The sequence below is a fragment of the Struthio camelus genome, chromosome 8, assembly GCF_040807025.1.
Source record: "Struthio camelus isolate bStrCam1 chromosome 8, bStrCam1.hap1, whole genome shotgun sequence".
Classification (NCBI taxonomy): Eukaryota; Metazoa; Chordata; class Aves; order Struthioniformes; family Struthionidae; genus Struthio; species Struthio camelus.
This window is the reverse complement of record NC_090949.1, coordinates 11,497,766-11,511,426: the sequence shown is the minus strand read 5'-3', so window position 1 is coordinate 11,511,426 and position 13,661 is coordinate 11,497,766. Positions and strand designations below refer to the sequence as shown.

Sequence of the window (13,661 nt, the reverse complement as noted above, 5' to 3'; positions counted from 1 at the left end):
TCATGGGTAAGCTGGTTAGCAGCACCTTTACTTGTTCAGTCCGTAGGACCGGACTACAAAGCTCAGTAGCCTCTCACAGGAAAATGCTAATTACAGTTCACAGGACATGTATAATCATTCAGAAGCCAACATATAGTATTTCTGTATTTCCCTACACAGCAAATGAAAAATTATCGCCAATTTTGCTGCTGAGGGTCGATTCCAGTTTTCCTCATAAAGACAGAAGAATCTATCTTATTTATGACATAACCATTGGATAATTTTAAAATAATACAAACACTAATTGGCAGTGCAGATCAATTAAATCATTAATTTGGTCTAACAGCATCAGTCTACAGTCAAATTTATGAAGATGTCCAAGACTTTAAGATGCAAGAAATTAGTAGTTTAAATGGGAACATTTACTCAATATGGGCTGCAGAATGGCAATATTTCTGAGTTTCAGATGAGTGCATTTCAAGTGCAACTTCTGTAGTATCTAATCAATTGAGCCTGTACCACAGAATCTCACTGAAGTTGATAAAATTCATCCCCCTTGATTTCAAAATATCCACTGGCTAGTCCTAGCAACCAACTGCTTAAAACACTACAGAAGTAATTATGCCCGTCGAAGCTCAAAGTTAAAATCCAAAGAAAACAGTGCTGTTAAGTTGTTACCTAATGCTGAAAGCACCTAAGCATATCTAGCTTTTGACTGAACAGAGATCTATTTTTCTTTCTCTCAGGTGAGCACTTTAACCACCAGACTGTGGACTGATTAGTTAGGGCAAGGCGACTCTCCAGTTCTACTAAAGCTGTGCTACACTAAAGAACTCAAAACACAAGTCAGAGAGAAAGCATCACTGTTGTATAGTGGCAATGATATTCAACACAGCAGAAGTATTTTGGACCATCTTCCTCTTCATTTCTGTCTTCCTCTGTAATTCTAGGCACTTATCCTCAGGAGAGGATTTTGGACTGTGTTTCTCAAGTACGTGTACCCCTGCAGCCTCAAGAGAGGGTGCCTAGTTTTCAGAGAGAGGAAGGATTTCAAATAGAGGAGGGCTTTCCAAGTTTAGCGTTTCCTGTTAGCTGGCCAGCATTTACAGGTATGGGTCTCCCATTCAGATTGCTATTTAAAAGTTTAATTAGCTCTCCTAAAATCATTATTTAGGACTGAAAGTACCTCACTTAGATCTCAGGAATCTCCACAGGCATTCCTGTAAGAAATTTTTAGATGTCTAATAACAAATATTTTTTAATTTTTTAGTTTGCCTGTTACATTTTTCATTATTGAATCTATTGAGCCATTATTGCCTGCTTTAGTTAATTTTAAGTAAACAAGTTTCTTCAATATAGAACTACTTTTTGTTGCTCTTTTATTTGTTGTACACACCTTTTCAAGCATTTTTAGGCAAATGAATTGTCCATAGCACGTGGTAGATACAGAGACTTTTTAAATGCGACTGTAGCAAAGACAGGTATTAACTTGAAGTGTTAATGTCTGTCCAACATAGAGAAAGGGTGATGGGAAGAGTTTAGGGCAAGTATAGTGCTATGTATTACTGTACAGTTCTGCAACTGATACAGCTGCCTTCTCTGCAAGAAAAAAAGGCATATCATGTTTTCTTGCCGTTGTACATAGATTTGCTCAGATTACTTGTGGTGAATCTTATTTGATGAATGTTAATGTTTTTGCTGAATAAACCACACAGAAGTTTTTCTTTAATTGAGTACTATTATGATTCTATTCCTAGTACATCTCTTTCCACGTTTTGTATAACGTTTCGTACAGCCTCTGATGCGTTATTTTAGACCTCAAGATGTTGTAAGGAAGTAAAAAGCAGGCATATTTGGCACCACCGAGAAATGAAAATACAAACCAATATAAAATTGATTATAAATAAGGATAGTTAATGTACAACATTTCAAAATTCCTATTCAAATTGTTTTTATTTTTGTGCCAATTCTATTCCATGCTACGGCAGCATGATAAAAATCTGATTTAATCTCAATGATTACTCCACAGTATTTGTTGATTTGAAATAGTAGGATGCTCAGAAATAAGAAAAAACTAGGTTTAAAATAAAATAAAAATACCTAAATACTTGTTTCCATTATTCCTCTGAATTTTAAACTGCCAAAGTGACTTACTTAACAACTCTGCAGGAACAACATTTTAATTTTTGTATATATAAAATAATTGGATAATTGTCACCTACTATTTTTTTAATTTCCACAAAACAACTATAGGATATTTTTTCCTATGATGCAGGAGACAGTAATACAGAGTTATTGCAATACGCCACTACTTGTAAACTGGATCCGTAAGGTAACAATTCAGGCTGCAAAATATTTGTCTAGTTCCTTGGCTTTGACTAATGTCATAATGGTGTACAGCATCATCCAGTCTGATCTGACTATTCAAAACTCCACATAGAAGGACTATCTTCCCAGCAGAAAGCACTTGGAAAGCTGGATAGATGTGTCTGAACAGAGTAGTATTGTTTCAATCTTAACTGTTGCTTACTTTTTCAAGACAGCTGAAAATTCAGTTAAGTCATTAGGGGAAAATAGGGGGTTCCTGTAGTAGTCTGGTAAAACACGTTGCAATCAATCCTTTTGTGTATTAACTTCTTCTAATGTCTTAGGAAGTGATTCACCTAATTTTTCTGAGGTGGCTTCTGTACTGCCTTTGGAGATAGGTTATTAACAAAATAGTAGTTTTGGCACATGCAATATTTAAACAAAGATTCCTGGAATTAGCAAAAAACTTCCAGTAAACAAAGACTGAACTCTCAAAAGTTCAAATGATACCTAAATAAACATGACTAATCTTCAGAGATTACATTATTTACTTTTTATTTTCAGTTACATTTGTAGTAGTGTTTAAAATCACACTCCTGTTCTCCATACGTTTGTAATAAATTTGTTGAGATCTGCCTTTTCTTTAGCAGACCCATTGTTTTGGGGTTTTTTTTAGCAATACTAAATCTGTTCTCCATTAAACCAGTTTTGCTACAACTACTCACTTAAATCCACTGTGAAATGACAGCCTTGCTGAAATCACAGAGAACTAAAATTGATATAGAAAGGTGCTGAATTGGGCCCTATGTTTTAATTAGATCTTGTCTGAGTATTTATTACTACAGTGGTTTGTTTTCTCCACAAGTACAAGGTGGTGTGAGCATTTGAATATTCCTTTGCTAATTGAAATCATTATGTTTGTCCAGGGATAACCAAGTATGTTAGGTTTTCTTCATGGTATGAAAGGGGAGGAGGGAAGAAAAAAGAACAAGTAGCTCCAAATACCAACATAAAATATCAAAACAGCCAAGAGATGAAGTGTGTGTTATGGCATATTTAACTACGTCAGGAAATAGGATAAAGCAGAACAAGAACATATGCTGGCTGTGTTGGTACATGCAGTATTTATGCATCTTTTAAAAATAATGCTTAACATTTAGCAACTTCCAAGGCAAATAAAAAGATGCTGAAACAATTATTTGTATACAGAATCAGGTTGCAGTAAAAGATGTCAATAAGTCATGGAGAATGGAGAAACTAAGCCACGTGGACTTGGCTTCATGGCCAATCATTAATTTTCCACAGGACACTCCAAGGAACAGTCAGGCTGCCCAGATAGATAGGAACATACTATAGATACTGATTAACCTTTCTTCAAGTGTACTAGTAGTGAGATTGAAGTGTAATATTCATGGGGGAGAAGTTAATGAGGTAATATTTCAATTGCCAATTAGATTCCTACAAAGCTATCACCTGAAAGTCAGTTTTTCTGCAATTTTATGATCTCTAGTTCAAGTGAAAATAAAGACTAGAGCAACAAAACACCTAGTAAAATTAAGACTTAGACACCTAATCTTGGGTTTATCGTTCCTTTGTTTTCAGGGTTTGGGCTTGATGTAAAATTTGGTAGAATGGCAGATGAGGTGTAAGTAAGTTTGAGAAAAGAAGTTAATTTTCTTTCTACAAAGAGCTGAACTTCTTCAATGAAGAAGACATAGCCCCCATGTACCTTTGACTTTAATAGTAGTACTAAATGCAAGAAGCTCTGGGTCATACCTACTGAGTTCAATGAAAGCTTGAATCCACAACATTAGGTACAACATGATTTTTATGGCATCAAAGCACAGGACCATGCAGGAATACACTTCATAAGATGAAATCTTTGTGAACAGTCTCATTAAATTAAATGAGAATTTTGCTGTTAACTTAGAAAAGACTGGAAGGATTCATGATATATCCAAAACATGTTATTTTCAGTTAGGCTAAAGTACAACTGGGTAAGCTGGCTAGGGAAAACTCATAAAGAATAACATTAATAAAGAAAATGTCTCCCTCATCAAGACTTGAGTTTTCCTACCAGTTAAGTTTTTAAAGAATTTTTTTTAAAAGATTTTACAGTAATAGAAGAAAGTGAAGAAATGCCTCTCTCATTCCTTGAAAATGTCAATCACCTGGGGTTAAATATGTACCAGAATTCTTACATTTTAATCCATCACATCAGGTGGTGGAAGTACAAAGGGTAAAACTGACCCTTTTGCTTTCACACACACCAAGCAATTTCACAGGCACCAGCATCAGAGAAAATACATTTCTACTAATGACAGGATTATCCATTATCAACACAAACCCATCTACATACATTCAATACAACTAGTGGAGTGGTGTAATAGTCCTAACTGTTATGTGGGACAGCCATATCACTGGCTCTGCATAGCTGCTACTTTGCTAGCCTGTATGGTTACGCATTTTATAGACGGACCTGCATAAAACAACGATCGAGAAGAAAAAGCACCAGGGTGGTCAGGAATAATAACCAAGAAATTAAAATCTATCACAATATGTTTTTTAAGATTTCGTATAAATTATGGGAATAATGATATTGAAATAGGCATACTTGGATGCCTCTGCAATATATTCCATTCTTTCAAATGAACACTAGAAAAGGAGCTAGCTGAAAAGCATCCATAGCTGACACTAAAAGTGTTCTTCATTGACGTATTTCCAAATAGTCCCTCTGTTAATATTTTCAAAGCCAAAAATGTAATTATGCTTTAAAAATATATTAAAAAAAAAACCTGGGGATATAGTGACATTATAGAAGATCTAAATTACAACTCCAGTGAAAAAATGTGGGACAAATTGGGTAGGAATAGAGAAGTATCAGTTCTGACTGAAGGCTGAAACTTATGCAAACAACAGCAAAAAAAACCTTTTTAGAACATTCTGAGATGTGTGAAAACTACAAATGCTAGAACTGTGAAAAGGAAACTGGGAATTTGATACATATGTTATGGAAATGCCACTGCCCACTGCTAAATTATTTTTGGAGAACAGAACACAGAACAGCAGAACAACTGCTAAAGCTGTTATAAACACAGGATCTCCCTGGCAATGAAAAAAAATCTCACCATGGCAGATATTAATGACTATTACCATCTGGATATATATATGAAGAAACCATCTTTGGTATGTTCTAGAATACTTACTAAGAAATGTGGTATTGTTTATCAATCACCTCTCTGATTGTCTGAGGAGGAATCATTCGCCTAACTCCAAGGAAAACAGAACCACTATTCAGGGTGGTTCACGCATTGAGAGATTTTCTTCATATAGGTGAATACAGCTTAAAAGCTCAACTGATCTATAGTGATTCTACTGTCTTAGAGAAGATCATATTTTAAATTTGGGAAGCACTTTATCATAGTATATTTTTTCGAAGTAAAATACTTTATTAAAATACAAACAAAAAATTAAAAGTAATAAGACCCGGGGACAGATTCTGCAACTGCTTCTCAGAACCAAAAGGACATTAAGTTACATGAATCATACTGATTTCAAGCACAATTATTACCAAGTATTGTTTAATGAAAATCACTTTAGACTCAAAAAAAAAAAATTTTTGTTTATTCAATTGCAGAAAGGAAAAAAGACATGCTCCCATTTACTTGTTCACCGGAATATATAACTGGCAGGGCTTCTTACGTCATTCCTTCTTCTGCTCTTAGAGACAACAATGCCTTATATTTCTGTTCTGTAAATGTAGCAAGCAGCATCTTTATACCAGTTGGTTTCTTCCCCCTTCTACCTGAAAGCTGACCTTGGGCACTTATTCCTCTGGCAACTGGATACCCTGCAAGTCTCATATTCAGTTTATTCTAAACAGTTAGTGCCCGTTTGTTCAAACATTATCCTTCTAGCGTGCAGCACTTACTCTCGTACCTAGTTTATGCTTGTAGCTCTTGCTACACAAAGGGATATAGACCAACATAAAGAATGGCAGATTTAAGGAAAATATTATATACAGTTTCTTGGTCATACCAGCAAACTCCCCCCAAATATGTTAAATTTCTGAACAGTGGCAACTCTACACCATCTGTTTTGTTCTGGTTTAGAAAGAAATGGCATCAGTTCATAGTGTTCTACATATCACCTCTTACTCACAATAACCTCTAAGCAAAACCTAGCAACATAGTGGTGACTGTCATATTGAAATAATGAAAAAATGAATTTTTTTTTTTAATCATAAATGACATTTTAAAATTATACTAATGACATTTTTGGCTTAATACTGATTCTTTCTCTTCTTTGAGAGAAATGCTAACTGATTTATGCATTCTAAAATAAATAATTCTCTGCACACATAACATAGTCATCAAACTTTAATTGACCCTAAGTACAGTTTTTATTCTTCATATCTTTATTCATTCTTTTCTACATAGTATTTGTGGAATTCAGCATCTGGAACGAGCAGGAAACAAGCTGACTCTCTTTGACTCCCTTTATTTCTGCATAGTGACATTTTCCACTGTGGGCTTTGGGGATGTTACACCCAAGATATGGCCTTCAAAGCTGCTTGTTGTCATTATGATCTGTGTTGCTCTTGTGGTGTTGCCCATACAGGTAAATATGTTTTTTTTTCTCTCTTTAGAATTGTTTTTAGAACGAAATAATAATTGAAATAATTTACTGTTATCATTACTATAGCATATAAAATGTCAGAAGGGATAGCATCTTCTATACCTCCTATTCTGTGCACACAAAACTGAAATTTTCTTTTTTTTCCCCTTCCGTTTCCCTCTGTTGATCCTCTTATAGTTTAGATTTATACTAAAAAAAAAAAAAAAAAAAAAGGAGCACAAACAACAGTTTTCAAATGCTGGTGAAAGATTCTAGTTCCTGTCATGTACCACAGAGCCCTTCTCTTCATCCTAAGATTTGGGTTTGTTATTAATGGAGCAATTTCAAAACAAACAGTAGCCAGCACTTTCTGTATGAGTACAGCATTTCCTCTCCAGGCTGTCCCGGGTTCTAATCTTGGTTCTCTCCACTTCCTCTCTTATTCTTACAGCCCAATGTTAACTTGAAAAAAATCTTATTAAATTTTTATTCCTATATAGATTTAGAACTTCTAACAGTTTCAAGGGGAAAAGGCTGATTTATCAGAATCCAACTATTTAATGGAATAACTATCAGTTTCATTAAACTTGCACCAAACACCTGTCTGACTGTTCACTAACAGAAACCCTGGGGCTTCCAAGGCCCCCCTGCCAAGACGTTGACTGTCCCATTCTTAGTGATCACAAATGACCCAGACCTCCTGCCAAAACAGAGGAATGCAGGAAGACGTTGTGCAAAGCTATCAAAAACTTGCAGTAGCCCTGCTAGTGTGTGAAGTTTCTCACACGGCTGTGGTTTCTAAACTCTTTGACAGTGAACTAAACCTCACTGTAAGCACAGCACCGAAACCCTTGGAGGTTTGGAGCTTGGGCTGTCAGCATTAATTTCCTTGAAATTACTTGAACATTTTATCTAAATATTTAATGTCTGCGTACACAAACATATGCACTAACACAATTACATTCCCACTCAGTGCAGTGGAAATTTAGTAAAATATACATTCTGTTGAAAAATAAAATATATTTTAAGAAATTTGAAAGTTTCTTAAACCTCCCAAGAAATAGAGATTTCAACTTTCAAGAAATTCTAATATACCCTTCACGGATCTGATACCAGGATGGTAAAACATAAGATCTCCTCATTACCAGTTAACGACCTGGAATTTACTCCCTTTTCACACCAGTTTACTATGATTAGCTATTTACCTTATAGTCTTGTAGTGATAAAGGGGCTTCATATAGTGTTCCACATAGATTGTGGGAAGCATTCTCTCCTGCTATGATATGAAACCAATTACTACTCATGATTCTGTCTCTTCAGAAGACATCCCCAGTGGGGATGAGAAAAAACAGCTATCACAAAGGCAGATAGTTAAATTAAGCTCAGTATTAACGGCATATAACTTCCAAGAAACTTTGAAATGGTATTTATGTTTTATTAATACTACAGATTGTTTAAATATTCTCTTTTGTCTGAAGAATTCAGTCTACTAAAGCAATGCTCTTACATACTTAACAGTTCTGATTTATATTTGCCAACATATTCCACACTAGATTTCCCATTGGTAAGAGCACAAAATAGATTTCACTGTTAGCCTGCATATATTGTTCAGCTGGTAAAGACAAAATAGCTCTAATAAGAGCTGCCATGTATTTAGGTGGTGTCTATGTTTGTAAAACAGGTAAGAGGGAGTATACAGATTTGATGGTAATGTATGGATGTTGTCACCTCCAGAATATTACAAAATCTGTGAAGAAAGTCATTGCCCAAACTATAAATAAAATGATGCCTTTATCAGAATATCTATGCTCACAGTGACCTGAATATATGACAGTTTAGGCCACATGGCACTGGAAAAAGTGCTCAGAAATGCGAAATACAGAAAGCAAGTAAAGTACAGCCTTTATTCTGTTTCTAAAATCTTGTAATTTTTAGTGTCATCTCACATTTTAATGCCCTCCCACCCTACTACTTCTGAGTGCTAGAGAACAGCCAGTTAGTCAGCCTTCCCATCATTGATCTCAGCCACTTACTAGCAAATTTTTCACAAAGACAAAAGACAAAGTGCTCCTGATAAGACATGCAGGAGCAAAATGTGGACATGGGCTGAACAATGCGACACTGTTAAGTATGATCCAGTTGTATCGCACATCTGCTTGTCTATATTTCACTGATGTTTGGCATCTATTGCAGTTTGAACAGCTGGCCTATTTGTGGATGGAGAGGCAAAAGTCTGGTGGTAATTACAGTCGACACAGAGCTCAGACGGAAAAACATGTTGTGCTGTGTGTCAGCTCTCTGAAGATTGACTTACTTATGGATTTCTTAAATGAATTCTATGCTCACCCCAGATTGCAGGTATTTTTACAATGCAAAACTCAGTTAAACACTGGTACTTTGCAGATAGCCTTCTGAAATGGCTTTTAATTTGTAAAACTGCATTTGGGAATAGCTGACTGGATTGGGACTCAATAACTGCAGTAAGCAGCAGAGATACAGTATGGATACATTCGTTCTAAATTGAGATAAATGGATTAAACAGATAGAATTACTGTCCTGTTGAATTATACTAGTCCTTTTAGAAACAAATATTTCCATGTAGCTTCCTTTTATTCTATCTCAAAACAGAAAAGAAAAGAAAACTGTTCAAATTATTTTTCCTGTTGTTTTGGGACTGTATCTAAAACTCCTCACAAGTCAAAGAGTCTTTTGGTCTGGGCATGTTGTTTCATTTTTCACCAAAGTTTTGAAGATTAGATGCTCTGCAGTTAAGACGTAGATATACATTAAATGTCAAAGACCTAGATAGATTTTATACAAGAGAAGATTTTCTCAGTGTGCATATGCCCTAACTCTCTTAATGCAAAAGGATGTCACGAGTGGGTCCATACTCGGATCTGATCATATAAAACTTTTTATATTAATTAGTGATTTAGATTCAATATTGTTAGCTTTGCTATAGAACATTTCTTTTACTACGTTTTCTATTTCTATGCCTTTTACTAAGTTACCTGTGGTACCTTACCTCATTAAATAGTGCAAAAAATCCCCAAACAAACTCCTCAAGGGGCTGAGCGGTAGTTTGAAAAATCCCAAATCCAAAATATTCCCTAAATTAATTAGCTAGTAAGAGGCGTAAGCCAATGTACAACAAAATCCAATTTTTTATAGATGTATACAGAAACTGAAGTCCAAAATTTAGTAACTAGCCCAAATAATGAGTCGGTCTCTAAAATGCACTGGAGAAAAAGAAAAAAAAAGGTCCTAATACTATTAATGTAGCCTAAAAGAGCTAATATATGTTCCCTTTACAGTCAGAATGGGAAGCTGGAGGGTACAGATGATGCACTCGATCCAGTGTACTGTTTTCTGAAAGTGTCTGAGTGTCTGTATACACAGTCCTTCTCTTCCCTACACCTCCCATTTATCTCTTTTTCATACATAAACACACGTATACCTCAGAATAACATTACTTTTTCTGCACAGAGACTGTAGCAGAGGAAACAGGGTTTGTATCTGCCTGTTAATACAGAGGAAAAATTAGGCAGGTAATAAAGAGGTGGGGAAGATAATTTCGTTTGGATTGTGGAAAACTTCTTATACTTTCCAGCTAGAATGACAGAAATGTGAATTGTGTTTTAAAAAATTATGTTCATATGGAAACATCAGAATTGTCCAAAAAAATATTTCTAACTGTACTTTAATGGCCACCTTGAAATCTTTTGTAAGTAGTGGACAACTCTTCAGCCATTTTTATTAAAGAAGAATTCAATATTTTAAACACCTATATTCAAATAGCTTTTGTCAATGAAATTCGAGAATTACCGCAGATGTTTCTGACATTCTGAGTCTCTGATGACTTATCCTCCAGCAACAACAGACGGTAACATCAAATAATAACGTGCCTATTCCCCCTTATGTTTCGACAGGACTATTATGTCGTTATTTTGTGTCCTACTGAGATGGATGCTCAGGTCCGAAGGGTGTTACAGATCCCAATGTGGTCCCAAAGAGTTATCTATCTACAAGGCTCAGCACTAAAAGATCAAGACCTGTTGAGAGCAAAGTAGGCAAATATTGACGAATACGTGTTTTTTACTTTTGTTTCACATTGTCCTGTTTAGTAAGTTGGACAGACAACAGAAGCTTTGTTAGAAGGAAAGCATGTGTATTTAGAAAGCAAAGATCTCTGATATAATCTGTTTTTCCTAACATCTGAAAATTTTCTAGAGATAAATATTTGTAATTTGACCAAGTTTTTCTTCACTGTCTTGCTATCTCAATTTTTAAAGGTATTAAAACAGAGCGCATATAGAAAACCCAATTTCTTCTGAAAAAAAGCAGAACAGAAAATTACAAAACTGCCAGCAATGCTAGAATTTGTTTCTGTTCCTTGAGCAAAAATGGTAAAGGTCAAGGGTAGTTCTCCTGACCACATGAAAGGAAAAAAAGGAAACAAATTAACGATCACTCTTTGAACCCATCTCAGAGTCTTGTTTCCTAACGCAGTCCAGACTGACATTGCAAGCAACTACTCCACTGTGCCACCATATTCTCCTCCTTCGGGACCTTCCTCTTACCACACACACACTTCCACCACTTCTAAAAAGTCTTGTCAGTTAATATCCAATGACATTAATCAAAACACATCACTCAAACATATTTCCTCAAAAAAACCCCAACACCATTGCTCAATCGCTTGAAGGTGGAAAGGAATTCACAGTGGAATTCATGTAGGAGGATCGTCTCTTCAAACTCTCCAAAGAGAGATGAAGGTGATTCTTAGCAAATAACTGATTTAGGTAATCTGCAATGCTCTTTATAAGAGCTTCACTGTCTTCACTTAAATTAAGTGACTAATACAGATATCTAAAATTAAGGCAGTACCTGCCTGAGAATTTGTGACAGTCAGCCTTCCCAGTGGAATTGTTTCCAGGAATCACATCAATCTGAGGAGTCATGAGCAGTTTTTTTTTCCCAGATTTCTGCCACTGAAAATACAGCTACTGCTGTATCTGTTTAAAATTTGAAAATGCAATACAGCTTTGTTCAGGATTAGGATTTCTTTTTAAAAAGAAAGTTGTAGGAGGGTTTCCATTTTTGATTTCCTGCTGATTTTAAGAAGGATTTCATGGTGGGATTTAGTTGCCATTTGTTCTGCACACTAGGAGATGAAAAATTATGCTGTTCCCTAAAGATAATAATGAATTTCACTCATAATAACCTGGAGGTAGTCAACGGTTGGAACTATGCTTTTTCCTGCAGAACATGTAATTGAATGTACCTGTCATAGAATAATTTTTAACCTCTCCTGAGGGAAGAAGCATAGTGGGAATTTAATAGAACATTTAATATGAAATATTACCCAGTACCGAAGGTATTTGGTATATATTTCTTTTTAATGAGAACATAATGTACTGAGAAGATAACAAGGCGCACAATAAACTCTTCTGATAAATAAAGTAATGATTACCAACAACAACAAAAAGTGTCTCATCAAAATTTGTGTGTATTACACGAGATGCAAATTCAAAATAACATGATAAAAGTTGCACTGAAAAAGTAAAAGAATATCAAAAGTGGGCTGACTGCATTGTTAGTAAATGATCAGAAAATTAAAAATTGTGTTTTACTTTACATGCCCTAGTGCAGAATTTGACTTTACAAATACTATACTCTTCTTGCTTCCTACCTTTCGAGAGCCTCACTTTGTGATCTTTTGGTGTTCTCTGAACAGTATTTGTTTGCCTAGGTTTAATTAAAAAAGTAGAATAAATTCTGTCTTGTGATACCACACTTATGCTCACATTGTTCATCAGCAAGACTGAAACCTTGGTTCTTACTTGACCATTTGAGATAACATAGTAACTGAATGAAACTGCTCTAAATCTCCATTCACACTAGCACTAGAAAGTGAATAACGCTACCATGCTTGATTTCTTTCCCCTTCAGCTTTCTCCCATGTTCTGTCATGAACCCAAGTTTTTTTTCTCTCTTCTTGTACTCTTCCATTTTCTGTAGTAATCCTGTCAAAAATCTTAATACTTTTAACATCCACTCTCTTTCTTTATACTTTATCCTCTTAAATTTTCTCCTCAATATACAAAGTCCCTTTAACTTCCACCGTCCATCCTCTAGCAGTGGAACTATTGGCTTTTGTCTCGGATTCAGATTTTCTGGCATATGAAAATGGTGTAATTGCCAAAAAAAGTCTTTTCCAATTGTTAGGACATTAATAGCACTGTTGCCTCATAGAGATACTCTGGTTTCTAATAAATATGTTCAACAGAGATGCTATTAGCGTTTCTGTTGTCGACATTCATGACATTTATAGAACGCTAATCTCAGGCAGTTATTCCTGTCATCTGTGGCTGAAGTGATTCGAGAAATTTCAAAAAATATTGAGGAAAAAGGAAAAAAAAAAAAGTGACTATGATCCCATGAGCCTCATTTCCTTATGAAACCATCCAAATATACTGTTGATCCCAGTTACCTCATCAGCTCTCATCAAAATCTGTTCCATCACTAATGTGACTGAATTTTCTTCCCTACAATTTTATTAAAGACCTTACCTTCCCACTTCTGCTCCTGTGCTTGGCTGAAACTACTCATACAGCCTCCCATGATTTCTTCCTAATCAAAGCTCAGAACTAGCTTTCCCTTCTCATCTCTGCTCCACATCAGCTGCACTTGGCATTACTACTCCAGATATATTGACTTGCCTTTGTTACAATGATTTTTCCTTTTCAAGTACTCCA

At 35.4% G+C, this 13,661-nt stretch overlaps 1 protein-coding gene across 3 annotated transcripts in view; it reads left to right on the top strand.

Annotated features, from left to right (window-relative positions):
- The window catches only part of KCNT2 (potassium sodium-activated channel subfamily T member 2), a 158,351-nt gene that overhangs the window by 73,290 nt on the left and 71,400 nt on the right, over positions 1 to 13,661 (top strand). For all 3 annotated transcript variants that reach the window (XM_068952241.1, XM_068952240.1, XM_009669752.2), the window contains 3 exons: positions 6,726 to 6,906; positions 9,097 to 9,261; positions 10,833 to 10,969. In XM_068952241.1, the coding sequence (XP_068808342.1) occupies positions 6,726 to 6,906; positions 9,097 to 9,261; positions 10,833 to 10,969 (483 nt within the window). The remainder of the gene's footprint in view (positions 1 to 6,725; positions 6,907 to 9,096; positions 9,262 to 10,832; positions 10,970 to 13,661) is intronic.